Source organism: Elephantulus edwardii, unplaced genomic scaffold, assembly GCF_000299155.1.
Source record: "Elephantulus edwardii isolate Elephantulus edwardi_28Jun2011 unplaced genomic scaffold, EleEdw1.0 scaffold00161, whole genome shotgun sequence".
Lineage (NCBI taxonomy): Eukaryota > Metazoa > Chordata > Mammalia > Macroscelidea > Macroscelididae > Elephantulus > Elephantulus edwardii.
In genome coordinates, this window is record NW_006399911.1 from 1,176,691 (window position 1) to 1,192,408 (window position 15,718).

The following is a 15,718-nucleotide window of genomic DNA, read 5'->3' on the forward strand; positions in this document are numbered from 1 at the left end:
TGGAGAAGAGTTTTGAACATATCACGGACTTTCAAGAGAACAAATACATCTGTCAGCAAGAGGGTGAAACCAACTTGCTTCTTGGAGGCAAATCTCAAATCTCTGTGCAATATATAATTTATTCATTGCAAATACATTGTACAAAAAACATAAACATAGGCTATACACATGGATTTCACCTGATGGTATGTAATCAGATTGATTACATCTGTGTGAAGAATTGTTGGAGAAACTCAGTATCAGCTGTGAAAACTAGGCCAGGTGCTAATTGTGGAACAGACCACCAAATACTCATATGCAAGTTCAACCTGAAGCTAAAGAAAATGAAATCAAATCCACAGGAAACAAAGTTTAACATTGAGTCTATCTCACTTGAATTTCAAAACCATCTCAGGAACAGGTTTGAGGCCTTGAACACTAATAAGTGAAGAAGACCAGATGAGCTGTGGGAGGTTATCAAGAATATCACCCAGGTAGAATGTGAAAGGTCATTATGAAGAGAGAGGAGGATGAAAAGACCAAGATGGATGACAGATGAGACTCTGAATATTGCACAAGAGTGCCGAGAAGCTAAAGCAAAGGGAAGAAATCAAGACATTAAGGAGGTGAAGAGATTTCAAAGGGCAACATGGAAAGACAAAGTAAAGTATAATGAAATGTGCAAAGAGCTAGGGTCAGAAAATCAAAAGGGCTGAATTCAGCACTTATCAACAATTAGAAATCAATACTCTTCCTGGCTCTGGGGTGCAAAGAAGACTAAGAAACATTCCGACTTTTGGTAAATTTTGAGACATGGACACCTAACATCAATGCAATGTGGGACATGTGCTGTTACAGGTGTGTGCCGTGAGCGGGGTAATGCAGGAGTGGAAGGGGAGGCACCTAGTCCTACCTGGTGGGGTCATGGAGGAATGGAGGTTTACATAATACATAAAAGAATACTGGACAAAAGGAGCAAAGATGCAGAAAAGACAAGGAAAAGTATGTGAAGCTGTTGCTGTGAAGAAGTAGAGAGAGGTGAATCTGAAGCCAGATCCCTTGAGTCTAGAGCAAGAGAGCTGCCCTGAAACGGATTCCAGAAAGCCCATGTATCAGACTCGTGTAGGTCAACACAAGTTCCAGGAGGATTTCTTTATAGGTCACCATGGGAAAGGAATTTTGTAGAAACAAGCCTGAAAGCTGAGCAGCAAACCCAGCAGGATACCTGCAAGATCTATATAACAGAGGCAATGCCTGAGGTGGGGCTGGGTGCAGAAGCAGAAGAGAGGGGCAAGCAGCCCTTCATGACAAAGGAGAATTCAAAGTCTGTCAGACCTGAGAGGTGGAGGTACCTTGTGGATTCATAATCTGAGCAATTCCCTGAAACAGTGACTAAAAAACCAAGACTTTCTGTTTTTGTTTATATCATGATTATCCCTTAAACATATCTTTCGCATGAACACAACAAATTATTAATCTGACAAATTGTTCATTAAAAAAAACAAGTCTAGTCCTGCCTCCAAATATTTTTCTTTGAGGATTAGTTTTATATTTCCTTTTAAAAATGATCTAGCATGTGTATATACACAAATATATATAATTTACTGTTATTACTGGAAATGGTAGTATATTGTTAAATAACAGTTTTGCATTTAGTTTTTTCTATTTTGCACATAGTAATCTTAGCCTGTCCCATGAAAGTACAAAGAGCATTTTTATTCTTTTTTTTTTAAAAAAGAACTTTATCATGATTTGCCAGTTTTTTTATTAGTGAACATTTATACCTAAAGAAAGAATCTTTTGTTATAATAAATAATGCTCAAATAAATACACTTGTAAAAAAATGATCTAGCAAAATGACATCATGGGATATTAATTTTTATTCTTCCTATTTCACATTCCTTTGAAAATTACTTTACTCATGTTTGGTTGGAACCCGGTATTGCCTGGAGGGGAATCAAATTTGGTGAATTAGGAGAGAAAAGGAAAAGTAATCAATGTTCTATTGTTCATTTACATAACCAAACATACTAGGAAAAAAGAGGAGTCCCTCTCTTGTTCTTTGTAAGACAGAGGAGGGTCAGGTGACCCCAAAGGTTGTGGAGGAAAGGAAGTGGCCTCCTCTCAACCTTAGAATTTCAGGGTCAGAAAGGGTCACCTTGGGCAACCAATCATCCAACTCCCAAATCTTTTCTTCTAAAAGCAAAATCCAGTAAAATTTGAGTGAGTTTCTCAAATAACTGATAGTGTTCTTGGTAGACTTTCTGCCTGAGAATTGGAGACGTATTTTCATTTTTGCTATGGAAAAAAATCTTTCTATAATGTACACCTCACTATCCTACCTTGGTAAGTGCAGCTTATTGGTAACTTAATAATTTTAATTCAATGTCTTTGATAACTATGCTTGGAGATGAAAAAAGTTGCATTCCGACTTGTGGCAACCCCAAGTATTAGAGGGTGGAATTGTGTTATCAACTGCTGTGACTTTTTAGAAAGAGATTATCGGGTCTCTTTTTTCCTGAGACACTGGTTGGTTGTTAGCAACCAAATACATAAACCAGAAGTGGGGAAGAGGTTATTAAGTGAGTGATAAAGAACTGTAAAATAAATATATATGATCTGTAAAATAAATATGTATGATCTCTATTTTCAGATAAGTGTAATTAAGTGGAGCATGAAAAGTTAGAAACATGAAAGACAAGAATTCCAAAATATACAATATCAGAGGACGCTCCAGGGAAAAAAGTATCTTGTCCTTAGAATTCATTAATAGAACGTCCATTGAGAAGACCCACGTTTCTTGCTGGCTGATGCACCTCAAGTGTGGCCATCGGTCACCTAGCAGTGCAGGTCCATATGATGCTATAATGCTGAGTCTCGGGGGACCTTGTCTGGTGATCTACGTCTGAAAGCCAGCCAACAAAAACCCTCTGAGTCACTAATTCCATTGTGTATGAGGTCACCATGAAGTGAGTGCCAACTTGATAGTAGCTAACGATAACAACTAGTTTAGATGGCTTGTGTGCAGTTGCCAAAATGGCAAAATGTAAGCGTTCAGAGTAGAGATCTAAATAGGAACAGAAAGAGCTGTAAGAGGCACTATGTGGGAGAGAAGACATAAGTTCCCAGCTCTTGGTGAGGATAGCTCCATTCATCACAGCACACTAGGCGCTAGGGATTGTGTTAGGCTCTGGGATGCAAACCAGAACCACGGTCCCTGTCCTCCTTTGTAAGTGCAAATAAACTGCAAAAGAAAATAGGAGCCGCTGTTGCTTTTATCACTCATCAGAGTCATAAAGATTTAAAAGATGGATCTTTGTGCTTGCTATGATGACACAGAGAGAGCAACTTAGTGGTGTCACTAATAACACAATCTTGCTTTCACAAAATGAAGACTTGAGGCACTGTTTGGGTAAGGTTCTGAGAAAGCCTTCAGCATGGATTAAAATTAATAGAAGGGAAAAATACTGCTCCTAGCTGGACAAATAAGCAACATCTTGATAGAGAAACTTAAAGTTGACAAGGGTTTAACTTTATTTATATCTACAATTTTTAAATGATACCTTGTATTGGGAAAATCTGCTACCATGATTAAAGGGTTGAAGAACAATATTAAAAATACATTAAGACAGATACCCACCAATTCAGGGTAGTGAATCCCTCTTGGGTTACAGGTGAAAGGAAGGGGGTGAGGCTTTAAGTGTAAGTTCTTTTTTTTTTAATGCAAACTATCTGATATAAATAGAACAAACTTTTTAAAAAAACTTTCATTTGCTTGATGAGTACTTGTGTTATTGTTTTAAACACATGTATTTAAATATTTTGTCAATATTTTAATTATTATTCAAAGAAGAATATACTTTTACATATGAAAATGCTAAATTAATGCTGCATTTTCCTCTCTAAATAACGATCAGAGAAGATACAAATACTTACGAAGTTGAAGAGATACTTTTAGTTCTTGCAGTTCATCTCCGGGGTCTATGGCTGGTATTTGCTCTGGGTCTACTCTGTATTGCTCATGCATAGCTTTTTCTGGGGACCAAATTGATTCAGGTGTATTGATTGGATTGTGATTGTCTTCCCGACTATACAGAAGGTAAATAAATACCAGCGCTGTGCAGGTCCCAAATACAAGGAACAAATATTTAACTGCAACATTTCTCATTGTAAACCTAATATATTTTGAAGCACTCTTTTCCATTTCCTAAATCAGAAAGATATTAAAAAATTCTATTAGAATCTACTTAACTTGAATTTTATTTTCAGTGCTTTTAAGACAGGGTAACTTTATTATTGTTCTATTATATAATTAGATGACATAAAGTGTTTTTTCTATTCATTAGCAAAAATATCTTAAAACTGATATTCATAAGATTACTCAACAGTTCCATGATGCATCTTCAAGGATATGAACATGTATGGCTAAGCACAATTGATAACAGTGCATCTAAATTCCAAAATCAATCTCCACAATAGTGTACATGTTTTCTATTCCCAAAGGGGCCCCTTAGAGTAGTGAGAGAAGATCTTCACCCTGAAACCTACAGCGTCCCTTTTCAGCAGGAAGTAGCTAAGAGAATACGCCATCCCCTTTTCCTTATGAATCAGGGTGAAGTCTCTCTCAGGGAGGAGTGATAGGGAATGGCAAAGGACACACTGACAAAGGAGATAAATGGCTTTGACAAGCACTGTGGCAATGGAACAATTAAAACAGACTTTCAAGGAAAAGAAAAAGAGGAACGAACTGGGGGGGTTAGAGAAAATAGTGCAACAATGAATGAATCGAAATCCAAAATATCTGTAAATGTTTGTTAAAATTAATAAAACAAAATTGAAAATGAAAAAAAGGAAAAAATCTTAAAAATGATATAAAATTAATGTCAAAATTTATAATATGCTTATAAAGTATATATATTACCATTCAATATATATTTCTATATTTATTAATATATATATTACCATTTAAAGTCATTAGCCTATCCTCTGAATGTCTAACTTGGACATGACAATGTAGGTCTTTATTGAAAAACCTGATCTGACACCAATCTAATGGTTACAATGCCACATAATGGAGGAAAAGTGAACCGTAAGAACTCTAGTCCACTGAAAATGGAATTGAAAACTGGTGCAACTATTTCAGTAATTTTTTTATTAACTCGAACATATACATATTGTATATGGAAGCAGTTCCATCACTACCAATCCGCCTTACAGGGATGCTTATATGTATTATTCCACACGTCTAAGGAAATCTGTATAAGAATGTTAAATGATCACGCATGCAAGAATCAACTGTGAGACCAGAGGCACCACCAAAGGACGGTGTTCCATGGCAGAGAACACCCCAGTTACCAAAGTCAACAGGAATAGGCGAGGGAGAGCATCACTAAGTTCAAAAGTGATTTTCTTCTTAAAGTCAGGACTGACAGGAAGGGGATGCTGTTGCCAAGCGTGGCTCTTTTATAGCCGTAGGGACAGTGAGGGCTTGATGCGATAGAGGCCAGGTGACAGTGCAACTGTCAGGAGTGAGAAAGTCACAATTATCACTATACGTGGCAGGCTCAGAGTGACAGTCACTTGACAAGAACAGTAGTAGAGATAGTTATTAGACTCTAATCTCTTTAGGAGCAAAATACACAGCTTGTCAGCAAGGGCACAACAAATAAGTATGACAATGGCTATTGAAGTGAAGCTTGGAATAATGAAACATCAGATCATCCTAACTTTACCTCAATAAGAGAATTGATAAAGTGAGACTATGTATTCAACTAGGGAAATGAATCAACTGAAGATGGGTGTGTTAGTATTAGGAAACATTAACAACTTTGCTTAGCAAGAAAACCCAGCAAAGGTGTGTTATTACTTACATAAATTTACAAAATATGAAAAATTGCAGTTGTCTAAGAATATGTAACAAATGCATGAAAAACTATGCATGTGAATAACTGTTCTGAGGGTGTTATTGAAGCACAGGGAAAAGGCAAAGAGAGAGTGAAGGCGATGACTTACCAGTTTAAGACCAAGTGTCAAAATGAGAAGGTCTTCTTTAGGAGCACACAAAGGAACCCTATCTCTGACAAGGAAAGAGCAAAAAAGCTGAGCACCGTTGCTGTAACAGAGAAAGGGTGGGTGGGACTCTGCTGAATGGGACCCTGTTGGGTAAAATGCAGTGGAGAATCTTGAAATCCTAGAGTCTTAGACACTCCTTGGGTTTACAGAAATGTCTGCTCCTCTTTACTATAACCCAGCTCTCCTTGGCGTGAAGATAACATAGAGGCCTCTGCTTTACAAGGCGGCACAGGCCTTCTCTCAGAATCTACCTTCAATCTCTTTCCGGCCATCAGAGCAATAACTAGGATCACACATTACCTGATGGGAAAGCGTGAGGCCTACCAGAAGAAGAGAGAGAATATATATATATCTCAAGGGAGCTGAAGAATCTGCCTATCGTGCCATCATGAGCTGGATATGTGTGGGACTGGGTTCTGAAGATACTGGTTCAAAGGAGGTCGAGTCATGGTAATTGAAATACAAAGTTGGATTTCAAACCAATCCAAACCAAACCAAACCAAACCAAACCAAACCAAAGCAAAACAAAACAAAACAATCCATTGCTATCAAGTCAATTCCAACTCATGGCAACCTTCTATTGAGTTTCTGAGGCAACCTGCCAGTGGCTTTCTTAACAGAAGACTACCTATCTTTCTGGATCACATGTAGAGTTGTTGGTGAGTTGAGCTGCCAACTTTTCAGTTAGTAGTCATACTACACCACCAGGACTCTTTAAAGTTACACTAAAACTCAAGTAATTTCCAACTCATAGTGATTCTCCATTGGTTTCTAAATCTACAGATCTATCTGGGATGAGACTATCCGTCTTTCTCCCATGGAGTGGCAAGCAGATGCAAACTACCGGCCATAGTGAATAGCAATCAGGTATGGCATTCACCAGAGCTCCTTAAAGTTACATTGCGGAGTTTGTTGTTGTTGTATGTGCCGTCGAGTCGCTTATGACTCATAGTGACCCTATGTACAACAGCTCTAAACCCTGCTCTATCCTGTGCCAATCGCATTGCCTCTGACACACCCATCCCGATTACCCCAGTCACTGAATCAATCCACCTCATAGAGGGTCTTCCCATCCTGCGCTGTCCCTCCACCCTACCAAGCATGATGTTCCTCTTCAAGGACCAGTCCTTGGTTTAACCCTCTCCAGGATGAATATGTTTGTTTTCTTGGCAGTCCATGGTACACTCAATACTCTGCTCCAGCACCACAGCTCAAAGGAATCAATTCTCCTTCTATCCTTCCTAGTCATTGTCCAACTCTCTGACGTAAAGCAAGTGATTGCAAAGACCATGGCCTGTATCAGATGCACCTTAGCCTCCAGAGTGACACCATTGCTCTTCAGTACCCTGGAGAGGTCCCTAACAGCAGACTTTCCCATCACGATACGTTTTTTTATTTCCTGGATGCTGGTGCCAAGAGTGTTGACTGTGGAGCCAACCAAATTAAAGTTGTTAACAATCTCAGTCTTTTCACCATCCATCCTGGTGCTGCCAATTTGTCCAGTGGTGAGAATCTTTGTCTTCCTGACATTGAGCCTCAATCCATACTGGAGGCTGCAGTCTTTGACCCTCTGCAGCAAGCATTTCAGGTCCTCCTCAGTTTCAGCAAGCAGGGTTGTGTCATCTGCATAACACAGATTGTTAATAGATCTTCCACCAATCCTGACACCACACATCTCCTCATAGAGCCCCGCCTCTCGAATAATCTGTTCTGCATACAGGTTGAAAAGATATGGAGATAGGATACATCCCTGGCATACACCTTTCCCAATTTTGAACCATGCAGTGTTTCCTTGCTCTGTTCTGACGACTGCCTCTTGGTCCAAGTATAGGTTTCGCATTAGCACAATTAAATGTTCTGGGATTCCCATTCTTCTCAGAGTCAACCACAGTTTGTTATGATCCACACAGTCAAATGCCTTTGCATAATCAGTGAAACACAGATAGACATTCTTCTAGTATTCCCTGCTTTCAGCTAAGATCCATCTAACATTAGCTACAATATCCCTAGTACCATGATCCCTTCTAAACCCAGCCTGGACTTCTGGCAGTTCTCTGCTGATGTGATACTCCAGTCGTTTTTGGATAATCTTCAGTAGAATCTTGCTTTCATGTGAAATAAATAATATTGTTCTATAGTTTCCACACTCTATTGGGTCAACTTTCTTTGAGATGGGAACAAATATAGATATCTTCCAGTCAGTTGGCCAAGTGGTTTTTCTCCAGATTTCTTGGCACAACTTGGTGAACACATCCAGAGCAGCATCTGTTAGCTGAGATACGTCAATTGGTATACCATCTATTCCTGGGGCCTTGTTTTTTCTTATTTCCTTCAAAGCAGCTTGAACTTCTTCCTTCATCACCATAGGCTCTTGTTCATATGTTATTTCATGAAATTCTTCTGTGTCTGAAAATTCCTTTCGGTACAGAGACTCAGTATATTCTTTCCGTCTTCTTTTAATGCTTCCTGGATCATTTAATATTCTTCCTAAAGCATCCCTGATTATAGCAACTAGAGGTTTGACTTTATTCTTCAGGTACTTGAGCTTAAGAAATGCTAAATGAATTCGGCCCTTTTGATTTTCCGACTCCAGCTCCTTGCACATTTCATTGTAATATTTTACTTTGTCAACCTGTGCTGCCTTTTGAAATCTTCTATTCAACTCTTTAATATCTTAAATTCTCCCTTGTGCTTTGGCTTCTCTGTGCTCCAGCGCAATTTTCAGAGTTTCTCCAGACATACATTTTGGTCTTTTTTCCCCCTCTTCTGTCTTTGTAATGACCGTTTGCACTCTTCCTGGATGATGCATTTGATATCCTCCCACAACTCATTAGGTCTTTGCTCATTAGTGTTCAAGGCCTCAAACCTGTTCCTGAGATTGTTCTGAAATTCTTTCTCCCTTATTCAGGGATTTAACACAACATCAGGGATCTTTGTCCCACAAGAAAAACTCATTGAATGAATGAATAATGCCTCAGAAAGAAAATATTGGATCAAAAATTGTCCATTGGTGCAAGATGGCAATTAATTTTACTGTACAAAGTATGCATGTGCAATTACAAGAGGATTATTGAAAAAGAAAATCTGTACTTTAAAGGATTCTACTAGGTGACGAAAACTTCAGGAACATTTTTAATATATATGAACATTTTTCTTATTTTACTAAAACCCTTTTCACATATTTTCATTTTTTAAAAATTTTATTTTATTAATTTTAATGAACATTTACAGAGATTTTGGATTTCCATTCATTCATCGTTGCACTTTTCTCCCTGCCCAGTCCCCCCCACCCAGTTGGCTCCTCTTTTTGAAAAGCAAAAGAAAAATTCCTTCTTTGGTATACAATCCCCCCACACCCCTGCCACTGCCCTATGTACACTCCACTATACAACCTTAATTCTGAACTCTTGTGATAACCATAATACCCTATCATATATCACTTACAAATTATTCTCTCCCTCATCTGTTTCATCTCATTCCCTGATTTCAAATCCTACTACACTGCCATGGTGGTCAAGACAGCATGGTACTGGTACAATGACAGACACATAGATCAATGCAATAGAATTGAGAACCCGGAAATCAGCCCATCTACCTATGTATGGTCAACTTGATTTTTGACAAGGAGATGAAATAAGTTAAGTGGGGAAATGACAGCCTTTTTAACATATATTTTCTTAAAGCAGACTTCACCCTAACTCTTTAGAATGTGTCCCTCCACCAAGTCCTATCGAAGCCCTCTATATACTGTTCAAAAGTTAGGAAAACCTCTGACCAGGACACAGATCTGGGACTTCTGTGATGGGCTTTTCACTCCACCTCCTCAGGAAGAAATTATTTCTAGTTGTTTTTATTTCGATGTGCTGGATTTACTTATTGCTAAGAACGTAACTCAGAATGCATTTGTAAAACAGAATTCAAACAATTTCTATGTCTATTGAAGCCAATGTCAAGCACATTCAGGAAACCTCAGAGTTCATGAAAGGAATCTTGTTAAGAAGAAAAGAATGCCGCTAATAACTACATTCCTCAAAACAAACAAACAAACAAGCAAAACTCTTCATTCCGGATTTAATCATCTGGTTTGTTTTACAATGTGAGCCTTTAGGCAAAATGTGATTATGGCTTAGATAACATCACAACTATTTTTCTGTAAAAAATCAGTACTTTAAAAACTATCAGCTTTTCTAGGACATTTTAAATACCCATTTTCAGACAAGATCTATAGTTTTTGGCTATTTTTTTTTAAAAAAAGAAATAATTTTCTTAGCATGTATTACCATAAAGTAATAATTTACTCTAAAGCATTAATTTAGTATAATGAAAACTGGTCCTGTTTTTCAAGATCGAAGTCATTCTAATGCTCAGTCTTTCTCTGGGGTGATGTAATCTCACCTTTAGACTCCACACCATTCCACCTTTAGCTAAAAAGCCTCATTGCTGTTGAGGTGGAACAGACTCAGCTGACCTCAAGTGGGTTTTCAGAGGCTGTAAGTCAAACAGGAGTTTGTCCACCTTCCTCCCTTAGCTGCTGGTGGATTTGAACCACTGTCACTACTATCCCTTTAAACAAAGCAAAACTTTAGAATCCTCATCCCTGGAGCCAGGGTGGTGTCCGATATCTAGTAGTTAGATTGAGAGTGGAAGGAGCTTTCCCACTATCTTTGCTCCCCTTTGACCCCCGCTCACTCACTTACCATTGACTTGCCTGCCCTGTAATGAAAAGTGTGTGCTAAACACGATCTTAAACCATATTAGGCAGGCATTCCGCGGAATGAACTGAGAGATGTCACCTCTTCCTCATAAGGGACCTGGATGGCAAACTGAGCCAACAACAGGCCTGAGGGATGGGGTTACCCACCTTGGGTGCTCGCCTCATAAAGCCTGGTGACACCACACAGGGCCTCAGTCTCCGGTGGTTGCCCACCTGGAGGCTCCAGCCAGCAACTCAATTACGGATTTCCCAAGCCCTTTGAGAACATCTTGCAATAATATTGTTATTTTTCTACGGAAATAAATACAGCCTGTACCTGGTCAAGGTCAAAATCTAAGTGAATCTGTTCTCTAGTCAGGATCAATTTTTAGTTCACTAAAAGTAAACTACAAACAAACCCCAAAATCAAGCTTTTAGAGCAGCACAGAAGTTTGAAAGATGAGCCAGAGTTATTTGGTTGACTTTGCATGCTTTACTTTACCAAACCGTCTAGACATTTAGATATCAGTACACTAGTTCAGCTCCAAGCTTGTGGAATTTCTTTATTAACTGATCTGAGCAGATCTGAACCTCCTCCCTTGAGGGAAGCTAACCCAGTGTTTTCCTGCAGAGACACATGCTTCAAAGCGTGTGAATGGCAGAGGTGGGTGGATAATGCCGTCAGGAACAGAGGTGATGGATTGAAATGACCTCCATACCTAACTATCCAGGTCCCTTTCTAGTGCTTTTTTGGTATTATCAAAGTTAAAAAGTAATATTTTACTGATATTAGTTTCAAGCTGGAAATAATAAAAATGTCAATCCATTGGCGGCCACATCAGAAACATCTGGTTTGGAACCCCAGAGGGTGAGCTTGTGTCCCTGGGCGTCATCTCCGATGGCAACCACTGTGGTGTTCCTGGTGACCTGCTCTACTTATTCCTGGTCATAATCAAGGATAAGACCTGGAAGACTGTAGAGGGCCTCCCTGATAAGGATTTCTCACACGAGAAGATGGAGCTGGCTGCAAAGAGAGAAAGAAAATGATTTGAATGTCTTACTTCGGCCTAACTAGACCATGGTTTTGATGTTATTAAATACCAAAAACCTGAAGAATTTAAAAGCCATCTTTGACTGTAGTACCAACTAAAAATATTAAATACCAAAAACCTGAAGAATTTAAAAGCCATCTTTGACTGTAGTACCAACTAAAAATAATGCTCTTCTTCAATTATTCATGGGATACAATACGCTTAAGGATTGTGTGCTGCTTGGTACAAATTTGTGACCGTGTATCATCGTGGTGTTAGTGCTACATTCTAAACAAAAATATATATTTAAATAAAAACTAAAGATGTCAAGTTAAAGACTCGAGCATGCCTGACCTAAATCATGTATTTTTCAACTGCACTGTGCTACCAATCCAAAGGCCCAAGGTTCAAATTCACCAGTTACTCCAAGAGAGAAAAATGCCAATATCCTCCTGCAGGTTTTACAGCCTCAGAAAACCCTCGGGAGGGTCCGTTATGAGTCAATTCTGACTCGATGGTGCACAACAAAAACAACATGTGCATGCAAAAATTAGATAGTGGCAGGGAGGGTTGGGAGGGGAGAAAAGTGCAACAATGAATGAATGGAAATCCGAAGTCTCTGTAAATTTTCATTGAAATTAATAATAAAAAATTAGATAATGATGACTAAGGAACACTAAAGAATTATGGTGTCTTTGAATTGTGGCATTCGTGAAGAATATTAGATGTGTACCATGTACTCCCAAAAGGAACAAAACTAGATATTGTGGATTAAATTATGTCATACTCTGACCCAAATACGTTCTAAGTCCCAACTTCTATGCCCATAGTTATAATTCCATTAGAGAATGGATTGTGTTTCTTACATTAATGATGCACGATTAGTGTAGTATGTGCCAATCTCTTTTGTTGTTGTTGTTGTTATGTGCTGTTGAGTCACCTGCAACTCATAGTGACCGTATGTACAACAGCTCTGAATCCTGCCCTGTCCTAAGCCAGTCTCACTAATTCCAACACATCAACCCCATTTTCCCAGTTATTGTATCACTCCATCTCACGTGGGGTCTCCCTCTTTTGCACTGTTCATCCACCTTTCTGAGCATGATGTACTTCTCCAAAAATCAGTTCTTTCCTGGCCACATGCCCAAAGTATGTGAGATGGAGCTTCAAAATCCTAGCCTGTAAGGAGAAACTTGGTTTCACCCTCTCCAAGGCAGACCTATTTGTTTTCTTGTTGGTCCATGATATGTTCAAGACTCTTCTCCAGCACCACAACTCAAAGGCATTGCTTCTTCTATTATACTTAGTCATTATCCGGATCTCTGATGTATGGCAAGTAATTGCGAAGACCATGGGCTGGATCAGGCACACCTTAACCTCTAGACTGACATCCTTGCTTCTAAGTCCTCTGGAAAAGTCTCTGACAGCAGCTTTACCTAATGCAATTTGTCTTTTGATTTCCTGACTGCTGGTGCCAAAATTGTTGATTGTGGAGCCAAGCAAGCTGTAACTGTTAACAATTTCAATCTTTTCTCCATCTATAAAGGTGCTGCCAGTCAGCCCATTGTTGAGAATCTTTGTCTTCTTGATTGTGAGCTTCAGTCCATATTGAAGACTACAGTCCTTGACGTTTTGTGGCAAGCGTTTCAGATCCACCTCAGTTTCAGCAAGCAGGGTTTTGTCATCTGCATAACGTAGGTTGTTGATGAGTCTTCCTCCAATCCTGATGCCACATTCCCATTCATAAAACCTAGCCTCCCAAATGATCTGTTCTACATATAAATTGAAAAGATGTGGAGACAGGATACATCCCTGACACACTCTTTTCCTGATTTTCAACCATGCAGCCAATGTTTTCCTGCTTTGTTCTGAGGACTGCTTCCTGGTCCAAGTACATGTTTTGCATAACCACAATCAAGTGTTCTGGGATTCCCATTCTCCTCAACGTTAACCACAATTTATTGTGATCCACACAGTCAAATGCCTTTGCATAGTCAATGAAACACAAATAGATAACCCTCTGGTGTTCTTTGCTTTCTGCCAAGATCCATCTGACATTGGTGATAATGTTTCTAGTGCTACAGCCTCTTCTAAACTTAGCTTGTATTTCTGGTACTTCTCTGTCAATGTACTGTTCCAGTCCTTCCTGGATAATCTTCAGCAGGATTTTACTTGTGTATGATATGAGTGATATCGTACGATTATTTCCACATTCTGTTTGGTCACCTTTTCTTGGAATGAGAATAAATATGAATCTCTTCCAGTCAGTTGGCCAGATAGTTGTCCTCCAGATTTCTTGCCACAATCTGGTGAGCATGTCCAAGGCAGAATCTGTGTGTTGAAATCTATCAATTGGTATTCCATCAATTCCTGGGGCTTTATTTTTTTCCAAGTCCTTCAGAGCAAGCTGAACTTTCTCCTTCATCACCATTGTCTCTTGCTCACTTGTTATTTCTGCAAATTCTTCTGTGTCAGACAATTCTTTTTGGTACAGTGACTCTGTATATTCTTAAACTCTCTTTTAAGATATAAAAGGATATTAAATAAATGAGCCCATTGGTTTTTAACATCAAAAGTGTTGTGTGTAACAAACTTGACTACTCTTCTAATTGATAGGTTGAAAGCAAAGAAACAAATTTATACATTGGACTCTAAGGTGGAATAAATTTTCCCCTTTTCTTTTTAATAAAAGCACAAGGAGCCCTGGATAGCTCAGTGCATTAAGTGATAGCCGGCTAACTGAGAGGTCTGTGGTTTGAATCCACCAGCCACTCTGAGGTAGAAAGATGAGGTTCCTGGCTGAGCAAAGACTTGCAGCCAGGGGATCTCTGTGACATAGAGGCTCTGTCCTACAGAGCTCCCACGAGTTGGGATTAACTTGACAGCCCTGGGTTTTGTTTAGTATAAATACAAGGTTAAAAATGAAATAATTGCATTGAAGGCTTGTAATAAATGTTCCCTTTATTCCATTCATTTAATTCTAGAGGTCACTATTTTTCATTCTATTGATTTATCTGGTAATTATTTCTTTATTTTAAATAATATGCTTATGAATACCTGTTCTATGACTATTTAAACCTTTTCAACCAACCTAATAAAGACACACACACATAAAGTTTACATACACGTATTATAGGTGCCCTCACATAGACATGATGTCACGAGTTGACAGAGTGTGTTAAATGTTGTGCTGCTAACAAAATGCAGTGAATTCACCAGCTGTTCCTTCAGAGAGAGATGAGCTGTCTTCTCCTACAAAGATTCACAGCCGTGGAAACCTGATACAATTAACTCAGTGAAGGAGGGTATATGATTCTGTGTCAGTTATTGCATGACTTTGGGTTGATTTTTTGACTCATAATGGTGCCAAGTGAGAGGGTATATATAGTTTTCCTAGATTGTAATCTTCATAGAGAGGAGCTCTGGTGGCCTGGTGGATAAGGAATTGCAGAGCCAATCTGAAGGTACCTAAGGAAGATGGGCAATCTCCTCCTGTGCAGTTTACTGCATCTTAAAACCCACTGCAGGGTCAGTTATGAGTCAGATCCATATATCACTGAGTCTTTCTCCCTTGGAGCCACTGGATGTGTTCAAATTGCAAATCTTTCTTTCCAAAAGTTACTGAGAAGTTTACTGTTGTTCTAATGCCAGACGTGTATGTAAGTATATGTGCTGCTGTTGATATTATGTGTCATCGGGCCACCTGGGACTCAGAGCAACCCTATGAACAATAGCTCTGAGCCTTGCCCTTTCTTGACCCAATGTGTGTCTGACACATCTGCCCCCATTACTACAGTCACTGTGCCAAACCATCTCATCCAAAGTTTTCCTCGCTTACTCTAACCTTTCCAAGCGTGACTTAGGTGTGTGTGTACGCACGCATGCACTCTAATGCATGTATATTCATTGCCATCAAGTCAAAACTAATTCATAGCTGACCCTC

General features: G+C 39.0%; 1 protein-coding gene across 1 annotated transcript in view; it reads right to left on the bottom strand.

Moving 5' to 3' along the window:
• The window catches only part of GALNTL5 (UDP-N-acetyl-alpha-D-galactosamine:polypeptide N-acetylgalactosaminyltransferase-like 5), a 58,185-nt gene extending 54,179 nt beyond the window's left edge, over positions 1 to 4,006 (bottom strand). The window contains exon 1 of the mRNA XM_006895188.1: positions 3,916 to 4,006. Within this exon, the coding sequence (XP_006895250.1) occupies positions 3,916 to 4,006 (91 nt within the window). The remainder of the gene's footprint in view (positions 1 to 3,915) is intronic.
• Between the last annotated feature and the right edge of the window lie 11,712 nt (positions 4,007 to 15,718).